The following is a 12993-nucleotide window of genomic DNA, read 5'->3' as shown; positions in this document are numbered from 1 at the left end:
TTTTTATAATGTCAACAACAACAAAATGATATGAATTTTTTTATGATATGGATTTTTTTGTAAATTGACATTTAGATATAAACAAAATGAACTCCCAAAGCCACACAAATCAATAAGATGAACCACAAGGGAGAGCTTTCTCGAATTAGACAAAATCTCTTACACGATTAATTTCCAAAGCCGACCTTTACTTACTTTAAACTCCTTTCATTTCGACTAATATAAATCCTTGCATTTTAACCCAAAGCACATACCACAAATAGAGAGATCCGAGAAAAGGGGTGCTACCATTACAAGGGATTTACATAGGAGATTTACATAGGAGATTTTCGTCGGGATTCTTGCCTTTATATCCATTTGTGCAACGGAAGAAGCTCAAGTTCGATTCGGAGATATAACCTCTGCAGATGTCAAAATGTGGTTGAAGGGCACAAATGGGCAAAAATACGAAAGAAACCCAATCTATCTCCATTCTACGATTCGGAAAAGATCAGCGTTTCTTCAAGCCATGATGTCCGAGCGCTGGTCATCGGGTACATGAACTGAACTAAGCGTAACTACGTGTCATAAATTTGATGACTATTTAAAATGCATCGAACTCATCTATTTCCAGCGTGTGCATTTCTCCAATGTTGAGGAATGCCTGACTATTCTGTCAGTTGCTTCTGAGTTGTTGGCTACTGACCTCATCAACAAATGCATGGCATATTTGCAAGGAGATCATTGGAGTGCTGCGCAAGAAACCCGAATTGGAGATGTGCTCTCTTGTCTGGGATTGAAACCTTTACCAGATTTAGCTACAAGGCTTGATAATGAGGGCGCCCACCATATAATATTTGTGGAAAGAATTATCAAAGAAATGGTCTCTCTTATTCGGAGAAATATATAGGTGGCATCTTCGAGGGAAATACACCACAAGATGTTGTGGAAATATGTGAGCGTGAAATTTTGCAAGGGTTCAAATCATCTGTCCGTTCTCGCGATTTCTCAGCTATAAGGTCGCTCTCTAATTGTTTGGAGCATTGTGACGGAGAGACACTGAAAACTGAATTAATAGCTTTAGTTGAAGATCCAGAATTTATGACGTATGTGAAGAAGATTATGAAAGGACTAGATTCCAACCGATGTAATTGTTGGGTATATGAAGTTCAACAGTCATATTGCTGTTTGCCTTCTTTCAGAAGACTCTTCATTTCATATCTAAGATGCTTATATAAATAACTGAGTGCAGTCATGTATGTACTGTGTAATTGAATATTAGTTAATAAGAATTCTTCCTACGTTTCTGGTGGACGTAGCCACTTAATAGTGAACCACGTTAATCTTGTGTCTTGAATTCTTTGTTGTGTCTATTATTCTTTCTGTCATTTTCTGTTCATTATTATATATTTTTTAAACTCTTTTTTAAACTACCAGTAATCACCGTGTGTTCTACAGTATGTGAGATCAAGAATTTGTTGGAAGTATCACAGTTCTGAGAGGGGGGGGGTGAATCAGAACTGTATTGTTCTAATAAGAAACTCCTTCTTAAATTTTTCACTAAGCAGTTTAAAACAGAATATTTACAGTTTATGCAGGAGAAGTGTAAGCATTCATCATAAGCATAAGGAAATGAAATTCACAAACATGAAGAAACACCAAATTTGTGCCGAGTGGAAAACCCTCCAAAATCTCATGATTTTGTCATAGGGAGAAAAACCACTCCATGAACCTGTATCTTTTATTCATTCCAATTCTTTACAATCGGCAGTCACTACTGCTCAGAAATTTAACACAATTTAACACAACTCATATACATATACAAATGTGCATATATCACTTGTACATGTACACAAGTTTATGATAAAACTTTCAGACCCGCTAATCTTCAGATACATATATATATATATGTTTTTTTACACACACATACGTACATGCATCTAAAGATTACAAGTTATATATGAACTTTGAAACAAAACAGTTACATATTTCTAACTGAACCAGTTAGAATTTGTTTAACAATCTTCCTCTTAAAAAACTTCAAAAGATCTGTTTCAGATTACGAATCTGTTTTAGGCGAAGCTGATAAACATTAATCTTCGTTTGAGAGATATTCGAAGACAGTTTTCATAACGGCATAACTGACTGAAACATTTACATATTTCCTTTTGCTTTGAAACAACAAACTTTTAAATAGTGCCCTGGGTTTAAAACCCCAAAAGATTTATAAAACACTGCATAGCCATATATCGATTTCGAAACCCTCTTTAGAAGTGAATCAAGAACATAACCTTCATACCTGTGAATTTTACGATTCTGCCCAAGAAACCGCATACCTGAGACACAAGATTCTGTCTGGCCTTAGGAAGTTTCTTCCTTCTTTCATGCACTCCAGATTCTCATACAGAGCAAAACGAACATATAAGCAAACTTGTATTTTCACTGAGTAAGATAAATGCATAAACCTGAAACTCTATGTGAAATAGACAACAAATAATGAACCTGCGTGAATCCATCGATCAATTCCCTGTTTCGCACAAAGATATCTTGACCCAAATTATTACCTGTCTGATTTACAAAATGAATACAATCTTTCAAAATGCAACAAAACTGTTTGCTCAGAGTAATTCGATACCCACAACCTCAATTAGGTTTAACAAAAATTTGGAGTCCGCCATGCAAAGTCAATACTTGGCGAGAAAGGACTGACAATAATTAATAAACTTGTCAGTTTACATTGGTCTCAAATAAAACTGCCGACAAACCATTCAGACTTTTCAATTTTTCACTTTACACAAATACCATTATATATTCCTTGTCACGTCAATGCCACATGTAACATTTTGCCAACAACGCATGCCACGTATTTGCCGGATGATAGATAATGTAAATAGTTAACAATCTCCCCCATTTTTGATGCAAAAATTTCACCATTACATAAAATGAACTGAAATACCGTTGATCATAAATAAGATAATGAACTGAAATACCAAACAGATTTACCATGAAAACATGATTAACCTATGACCCAAGTGCATCCAAATACAAGAACCAAACCTGAACAAACCAAAACTGCTGTGCCAAAAGATCAAATCAAAACTGAACCTGTACCTGTGAACCTGTGCCAAATGAGCCTGTATGAACCTGTGCCAAATCAAAACACCACTCAAAACACCACTGAACCTGTGCCAAATCAAAACACCACTCAAAACACCACTGAACTTACTCCCCCAAAATTTATGCATCAAAAATCTAACCATCTGCTGTAAAACTTATCCCAGCATGGATTGGGAGAAGACTCCCAAGCGAATTCTGAACTGTTCAAACAATTCTCTAGGAAGAGCTTTGGTAAAAATATCAGCAACTTGTAATTTAGAAGGTACATGAATAAGAATGACCTCATTGGATGACACATGTTCGCGAATATACTGCAATTTGATGGCAACATGCTTAGTTCTAGAATGCATAACAGGATTTTTAGAAATCTGAATAGCACTGGTATTGTCACAAAGGATTTTTAGAGGTTTTTGAACATGAATACCCAGATCTGAAAGCTGATAAGACATCCAAATTAACTGAGTACAACATGCCGTTGCAGCAATAACTTCAGACTCAGCAGTAGAAAGAGTGACACAATCTTGTTTTTTACTGTGCCAAGCAACTAACCGATCACCTAAGAAAAATGCAGCACCACTAGTACTTCGTTGATCATCTTTACATCCACCCCAATTAGCATCTGTATAACCAATGAGAGCAAAATCATCATTTTTTGGATACCACAAACCATAATCCAAAGTACCTTGTAAATATTTAAAGATACGGTGAACAGCATTGAGATGAGATTGACGAGGAGCTGCTTGATATCTAGCAACTTGACATACAGAGTACATTATATCTGGTCTAGAAGCAGTAAGATATAAAAGACTTCCTATCATAGATCGATACTCTCTTTGATCAACAAGAGGAGATTCATCAATTTTCATCAACTTACATCCAGTTTCCATTGGTGTACCAACTGGATTACAAGTATCCATTTGAAACCTTTTAAGCATTTCCTTAGCATATTTCAGTTGAGAGATAAACAAACCATGTTCAAGCTGAGAGACTTGAATTCCCAAGAAAAATGTCAAAGGTCCTAACATAGACATTTCAAATTCTGACTCCATGATTCCTGAAAAAGTTTGTGCTAAATGATCATTAGTAGAACCAAAAATAATATCATCAACATATATTTCAACAGCCAATAAATTTTCATTGTCCATTTTTGTATACAAAGTGCTGTCCACATTTCCTTTAATGAATCCATTTGCAATTAGATGTTTATCTAATCTGGAATACCAAGCTCGAGGAGCTTGTTTTAAACCATATAAGGCCTTTTTGAGACGAAGAACATAATCAGGCTTGTCAGAAGATTTGAAACCTTCTGGCTGTTCCATATAAACTTCCTCCTCAAGATATCCATTTAGGAAAGCAGTTTTGACATCCATTTGGTAAATAGTAAAATTTTTATGAGTGGCATATGCAAGAAAGATTCTGATTGACTCCATCCTTGCAACTGGTGCAAAGGTTTCACCAAAATCAACTCCTTCTTGTTGTGCATATCCTTTGCAAACAAATCTGGCTTTATTTCTGATCACTACACCTTCCTCATTTAGTTTATTGCGGAATATCCATTTTCCACCAATAATATTTTTATCATCAGGTCTGGGAACAAGTTCCCAAGTCTTGTTTTTCTCTATCTGATTTATTTCATCTAGCATAGCATTTTGCCAACTAGAATTTGATAGAGCTTCAGTTACATTCTTTGGTTCAAAATCTGCTATCAAACAAAACTGTTCAGCAATATTTACTTGTTCTCCTATTTTGGCTTTTCTTCTAGTCAAAATTCCTTTATCAATATCACCAATAACTTGAGAATCAGGATGTCTCTTAGCTATTATTCTAGAAGATGTTTTTATCTTTGATCCATCACTAGTGATTTTAGAATTGGGACTATTTTCTGATTCTATTCTTCCTGCAAGTTCATCTTCATCATCAGTTTCAACTTTATCTTGTTCATGATTTTCATCATGAAAACTCTCTGATTCTTGAAAAGATAAACTTTCATATTCTTCTTTGTCATTACAGCATACAGATGTTTCATCAAACATAATATTTATGGCTTCTACAATTTTGTTCAGCCTTTTATTATAGCATTTATATGCTTTGCTATGTGTAGAATACCCAAGAAAAATCCCTTCATCAGATCTTGAGTTAAAGTTTTCTAGAGAATCATCATTTTTTCTGATAAAACATTTGCAACCAAATATTTTAAAATTCTTAACATTTGCTGTTTTCCCATGCCATAATTCATATGGTGTATAAGCTGTCCTAATTCTGATTTGAGCTCTATTTAAAATATAGACAGCTGTATGAACAGCTTCTTTCCAGAACTTGTCAGGCAGCTTTGCTTCATTTAACATAGTCCTGGCCATTTCCTTGACAGTTCTATTTTTTCTCTCTACAACCCCATTTTGTTGAGGTGTTCTAGCAGTAGAGTATTGTCTTTTTATACCTCGTCTTTCACAATACTCAATAAATTCTTGAGAGGTAAACTCTCCTCCTCTATCTGATCTTAAGCATTTCAGTTTTAAATCAGTTTCTCTTTCTACCATCTTCCTGAAAATTTTGAAACGTTCAAAGGCTTCTGATTTATGTTTCAAAAATGTTACCCAAACCATTCTTGAATAATCATCTATAAACAGCATGAAATATTTTTCATCATTTAAAGAGGTTGTTTTGGTTGGACCACATAAATCAGTATGTACTAGTTCAAGTGGTCTGTTTGTCAGATATTCTTTTGTTTTAAAAGAAACTCTTGTTTGTTTACCTTTTATACACTTTTCACAAACAGATGCAGGTTTAGTTATTTGTGGTAGACCCCTGACCTTTTTGTTCTTGCTGATTCTAGCAAGATTATCAAAATTCAAATGTCCCAGTCTTTTGTGCCATAGCCAATTCTCTTCCACTTGACTCATAAAGCAGGTATTGACCAATGATGTTTCTTGAATAGTTGAATCTATCAGATTATACAAATTACCATTTGTTCTTAACCCACTGGCAATGACTCTATCTTTCCCATTTTTAATATGACATTCTTTTGCATTGAAAGAGACAAAATATCCACTATCACATATCTGACTGACACTTAAAAGATTATGTTTCAACCCTTCGACAAGGTACACATCATGTATTGGTGTATCATTATTTAAGATTATTGAGCCTTTTCCTGTTATATAAGCTCCTGAGTTATCACCAAACGTACAAAACCTCCATCAAAGTTTTCTAAGGTTTTGAATTTGTTCTTGCACCCAGTCATATGATGAGAACAGCCACTATCCAACACCCATGTTGCAGAATTTTGAGCAAATAAGACTGTTTCAACAATTAAGGACTTTTCATTTGTCTTTACTTGTTTCCACATCTGTTTAGGTCTCATATTTAATTTACATTGATTTGCATAGTGACCATAGTAAAAACATTTGAAGCACCTAATAACTTTTCTTTTGCCTTAACCAGTGCTATTTTTACAAAAGATTGCTTTGTGCCCAAAGATATTGCAGTTGAAACAATATCCATTGAAAAACAACTTTGTTTTCTGTTTAGTAGATTCTTCAAAAGAACATTGCAAGATTTTCAGTTTTTTATCCTTTTCTTCAAGTGAGAATTTTTGACCTTCTATAATTGAATTTGCTTTTATTAATTCATCTTGAAGTTTTTGATTTTCAGTCTCATAATTTGCAACTGATTTTTTTAACCTTTTAATTTCTTGCAGGGATTTTAGAAGTTCTTCTTCAAGATCTACGTCTATCTCTAAATCAGATGAGGATTCAGGCTCATTTGATTCAAATTTAGGAGTATGAACTATTTCCGCCATAAATAATGTTTCCCCTTCTTCATCTGCATCACTAGATTCTTCATTTGGATCCTCTTTTGAAAAAAGACTTTTCTTTTTGAAATCCTTAAACCTTTTATTCTGATTCCAAGGCTTCTTCCTAGAAAATTTCTCAGATTTCTCATCACACTCATCAAGTTCAAGATTTGGACATCTAGCAGCAAAATGTCCTAATTGACCACAACTGAAGCATTTAGGTTTGCTTTTATATTTCTTTGCCATTCTTTTAACCAATAATGCTTCTAAAGCATCAGTTAGATCTGAATCACTCTCATCATTCTTTTCAACCTTAAAGGCTGATTCTTTTGATGAAGAACTAGCTTGACTGCTGATTCTCATTTCATACGCAGTTAGAGTTCCTTGAAGTTGATGTAAGGTCATTTTTGAAAAGCTTTTCTTTTCTTCTAATGTAGAAATTTTTGTTTCAAATTTAGGTAGGACTGACCTAATAACCTTTGAAACAACATCATGTTCTTCTATGTCTTCACCTAAACCCTTCCTGGCATTCACAACTTCCTCAATTCTTAAAAAATATGCAGCAATGGTTTCATCATCACTCATTTTCAGATTGTCAAACTGAGTTTTAAGAGTAATCAGTTTAGATTCTTTAACCTTGTCATCTCCTTGATAGATAGTTTCAAGTTTTACCCATATATCATTTGCAGATTTACAATAAATGACTTTGGCAAAGACATCTCTAGCAAGACCACAAAGAAGAGCATATCTAGCCTTCTTATCTAATTCAAATTTTAGTTTCTCATCTGCATCAGTAGGAACTGACGCTGGAACATTGTATTTTGTTGTTACTACATCCCACATCCTTACATCTAGAGAATGTATAAATGCTTCCATTTTAACTTTCCAGAAAACATAATCATTTCCATCAAACAAAGGTGCCCTATTAAGGAAAGCTCCTTCAGAATGTGCCATAACTTCCAATAACCAGAGATCAATTCCTAAAGGAATCCTACGCTCTGATACCACTTGTTGGAAGTATCATAGTTCTGAGAGGGGGGGGGTGAATCAGAACTGTATTGTTCTAATAAGAAACTCCTTCTTAAATTTTTCACTAAGCAGTTTAAAACAGAATATTTACAGTTTATGCAGGAGAAGTGTAAGCATTCATCATAAGCATAAGGAAATGAAATTCACAAACATGAAGAAACACCAAATTTGTGCCGAGTGGAAAACCCTCCAAAATCTCATGATTTTGTCATAGGGAGAAAAACCACTCCATGAACCTGTATCTTTTATTCATTCCAATTCTTTACAATCGGCAGTCACTACTGCTCAGAAATTTAACACAATTTAACACAACTCATATACATATACAAATGTGCATATATCACTTGTACATGTACACAAGTTTATGATAAAACTTTCAGACCCGCTAATCTTCAGATACATATATATATATATGTTTTTTTACACACACATACGTACATGCATCTAAAGATTACAAGTTATATATGAACTTCGAAACAAAACAGTTACATATTTCTAACTGAACCAGTTAGAATTTGTTTAACAATCTTCCTCTTAAAAAACTTCAAAAGATCTGTTTCAGATTACGAATCTGTTTTAGGCGAAGCTGATAAACATTAATCTTCGTTTGAGAGATATTCGAAGACAGTTTTCATAACGGCATAACTGACTGAAACATTTACATATTTCCTTTTGCTTTGAAACAACAAACTTTTAAATAGTGCCCTGGGTTTAAAACCCCAAAAGATTTATAAAACACTGCATAGCCATATATCGATTTCGAAACCCTCTTTAGAAGTGAATCAAGAACATAACCTTCATACCTGTGAATTTTACGATTCTGCCCTGAGACACAAGATTCTGTCTGGCCTTAGGAAGTTTCTTCCTTCTTTCATGCACTCCAGATTCTCATACAGAGCAAAACGAACATATAAGCAAACTTGTATTTTCACTGAGTAAGATAAATGCATAAACCTGAAACTCTATGTGAAATAGACAACAAATAATGAACCTGCGTGAATCCATCGATCAATTCCCTGTTTCGCACAAAGATATCTTGACCCAAATTATTACCTGTCTGATTTACAAAATGAATACAATCTTTCAAAATGCAACAAAACTGTTTGCTCAGAGTAATTCGATACCCACAACCTCAATTAGGTTTAACAAAAATTTGGAGTCCGCCATGCAAAGTCAATACTTGGCGAGAAAGGACTGACAATAATTAATAAACTTGTCAGTTTACATTGGTCTCAAATAAAACTGCCGACAAACCATTCAGACTTTTCAATTTTTCACTTTACACAAATACCATTATATATTCCTTGTCACGTCAATGCCACATGTAACATTTTGCCAACAACGCATGCCACGTATTTGCCGGATGACAGATAATGTAAATAGTTAACAGAATTAACGCCACATTTGAGATTTCTATACCAACAAAGTTATGAAGATGTGTTCTACACTATAAGCTGGTCTATGAATGCCACAGGAGGTGGAAAGAGTATAATTTGAAGAGCTTCTCGGAATTCTTTTCTCAAGACTTGGTTACCAATCATGACAGAATTATGTTGTGAAAGAGTTGACAAACTTGAGGAGCTTGATAAGGCGGTGCTTGATGTGGTTAAGGGCTTACCTCTGGCAGATAAGATACATATTTGTGTGGAATGGATAGAGCTTTACAAGGAGTATTACACGGACATATCAACACCATTAACTTTTTTAAAAATCTGCACGATGCTCATTACAAATTGATGTGAAAGCAGCAATACCCTGTGTTTTATTATTAAATGTTGAATACTCTTTTGAGAATTTATTTTCTTTTTCATCCGTAGATGTTTGGGCTTTGATGTTTTGTCATGGCTACAAGATATTGGATTTTGGACTTCGAAGGTGTTTACAATTATTTTTTCATATCTGTTGCTGATTAAAACAATTATTTCAAACATGCAATTATGGTGACTAAGAAGTTAGATGAAACTTTCAGTTATATCTTTCATATCTTTAATAATTAGGGGAAAGTGACCCGTAGTCATGAGCGCTAACTTCATCAACATGTATAATATGGTAAGACTTTCATTTTCTTTAAGAAATGTAAAATAGACACTTAATTATCTACAACTAAGGTTTGAAGACATGACTTATTATGCAACTCATCATTCATAGATGTTTGGGCTTTGTTGTCTTCTCATGGCTATCATTGTTGGATATTGGACTTGGAAGGAGTTTACTGTACTTTGAGTATTTTTGTCAAATGATGTCAAAACACTTGTTTTATTATATTTTTTGGTGATTAAAACAATTATTTGAATCTGAAATCTGATTCTTCAATAGTTGATATTTATCAAAGTCTAATGAATTTGAAAAATGTTAGATTAAGATCATTTCCTACTTCAAGACCATTATGAGAAGATATTCACTAGAAATAGTAAAAAGTATGAGACTAATATAATAAGTTATAATATTTAATATTCTTAAGAAAATATATTTTTTAAATGTTGATTTACTTAGTCCATTAATGCAAACAAAGAGACATTATATCCTTTTTGTCACTCATATATTTGAAAGTAAATAAGTATTACCAAGTTTGTATGCAAAGTGAATTTTAAATATAAAATGATACCTAATATTTAAATTGAGAACTAATTTTTTATTAAGAAATGAAATAGAATCCACAAAGAAAACATTACAAATTATTAGTTTATATTATTCTAAAATCCATAGAAAATATCTTGCTATATATTTAAGTTGAACTTATTATATTTTTTTTATATTGCATATAAGGAAAAAAAAACTGTTACAAAAACATGTACCGATTGTCTACTTGGACCGCAGGTCCAAACTTCATAGATTTAGGAGATTACTGAGAGTTATAAACAAAGATATACATATTTATACATGTGTTACTATAATGTTTAGGTACAAAAAGGAGCCACTATGCTCATATCTACGAACCGGAATTGCCATGCCCATGTCATAGCAGTGTTTGCTCTTGAGTTACATCCATCCACGTAGTCCATCCTTGGGGACCCTCCATCCACAGAACTTTCTTTCCTTTGAGTAATTCTAAGAGCAACTGAATCTGATCTTTAACAGGGTCTCTAGCTTTGGTAACCTCTATTCCAAGGCACTCCATTGCTAAGTGGATGTCCTGCTTTCCTCTTGCTGCCTGCCTCCATTTGTATCCATTCTCCATCTCATGAAGGTACATCTTTGCATTTTAATCCTTAAGGAACTAAAGGAATTTATGCTTCTCAATGTTCATTGACACAAGAACTTGCAAAAAAATTTGGTGAAGGGTGAGTCCACAAAAAGACTCAGTAAGGGCCCTACCTATGCCTTGAAATTTATCTTCATTTTTTATTTTCAATATATACCATAAAATTTCAGTGGTAAGAACATGCCAAAAGAGATTAGTGTATTTTTCAGACCCTTAATATATCCAATTAAAACATCAAGCATAGTAAATTGGTTAGGGATAGAAATACCAAATAATAACCAAATTTCTCTAGCAATACTACATTAAAAAAAATATGTCTAACTGATTTAGGAACCCTACAGACATTGCAAATATCACAATTTTTATGGTCTTTTCTGAAAGGCAGGCTATTGACAATCAAAAGCCATTTAAAACACTTTTCTTTGGTTGCTACAGGACTACTCCATAATCTTGAAAACACCTTCTGCCACCGTTTAACTCAAAAATCTGCAAGCTATAACTTGTTAACATGAAAATTATGGATTCATCATATGTTAGGGCCTTGTATATATTGATAGATTTAATATTAGACACATGAATGGTATTATTCCATAAAAAATCCTTACAACAATCGTTAGCATTCTTGCACTTTTTGGGCAATTGAAGGTTATCACAAGCTTTTTCCATCATGTTATAGGTCCATTTATGGGAGTCTTGCAAGTCAATTCTATCTCTGAGGACATCCCACCTAAGATGCTTGTCTTCCTCAATAATGTCTCTAAAGTAGAAAATGCCTTTTTCTGCCCAAGCTTTAGCAGAACACCCTTGTGTAAGTGCAAGGGGTCTAGATGAGTGAAAGAGGTTCCACCAAATGGATCTACCCCCATGGATGAACTCGTTGTTGCTGACTTTAGTATTGTTGATGAAGGGCCTAATACTTTCCCAGGCCTTCCAAATAGACTTGAAGACATTTGAGCCTGGTACTGAGACTGTGAAGTGTCCAGCCACAAGGTCACAAAAAGGTATGGATTTGCAAGATTTGGCCTTTTTCAGTACAACCCTTAGGATGTTATTTCTTACCAGAATTTTCCAAGGTTCATTGCCATCAAATGCCTGGAAGCTCCATTTTTCCGCAAGAGTAGTCTCTTGGATTCTCAAGTCCTTTAGTCCTATTCCTCCTAGACTCTTGTCCTTGTGAGACCATTCCCATATAACAGAATGCATCTTTTTATTTCCTTTTCCATCTAACCAAAGGAAGTTCCTGATGGTTTTTTGAATTTTGAGGATCTGGTAGTTGGGGAACATCCATACTGAGGAATATTAAATGCTGTAGGAATATAGAATTTTTTGATACACCTGGATTCTCCCAATGAGCGAGAGATACCTATTATCCCACTTATTGAGATTTTTGTCAATCTTGCTTCAGACCCATAGCCACATTTCCTTGAGAGATGGTGAGATGGCAAAAGGAATTCCTAGATATCAGACTATTTTATTGCTCCCCCCATTGGACCCCAAACTACTGTAACCACTTAGGAGGCTGATCCTCCCAGCCAAGCAAGGTAGACTTGCTCTGAGAGATTTTAGCCCTTGAGATTTCTCCTAAAAATTTAATTTTTCCCTCTAGGACCTCCATATTCAGTTTACTGAGTTCTATAAAGAGTTTTGTGTCATCAACAAATTGAGCATTAATCAACTCCTCACCATTTAGAAGTTTGACCCCTTGTACATTAGGAGAGATGGTAAGGTCTCTTAGGATGTAATACAGAGCATCAGAGGAAATAACAAAGAGAGAAGGGGGTAGAGGGAAGCCTTATCTAATAGATCTGCTCAGGGTGATATTCTATGAAAGGGAACCATTAAATTCCAGCTGGGCCGATGTATCTTTGAGGAG

General features: G+C 34.3%; 1 protein-coding gene across 1 annotated transcript; it reads right to left on the bottom strand.

Annotated features, from left to right (window-relative positions):
* Nucleotides 1-6529: 6529 nt before the first annotated feature.
* On the bottom strand, nucleotides 6530-7843 carry LOC131858859 (uncharacterized). Its single transcript, XM_059212329.1, has one exon. The coding sequence runs from the start codon at nucleotides 7841-7843 to the stop codon at nucleotides 6530-6532; it is 1314 nt and encodes a 437-aa protein (XP_059068312.1).
* Nucleotides 7844-12993: the final 5150 nt, after the last annotated feature.

This window comes from Cryptomeria japonica, chromosome 10, assembly GCF_030272615.1.
Source record: "Cryptomeria japonica chromosome 10, Sugi_1.0, whole genome shotgun sequence".
Lineage (NCBI taxonomy): Eukaryota > Viridiplantae > Streptophyta > Pinopsida > Cupressales > Cupressaceae > Cryptomeria > Cryptomeria japonica.
The sequence above is the reverse complement of the archived record's forward strand: the minus strand, read 5'-3'. Positions and strand labels throughout refer to the sequence as shown.

What these genes read in the sequence shown, in the direction of transcription:
- LOC131858859 (XM_059212329.1), bottom strand. Translation starts at nt 7,843, where the DNA reads ATGGCACATTCTGAAGGAGCTTTCCTTAATAGGGCACCTTTGTTTGAT.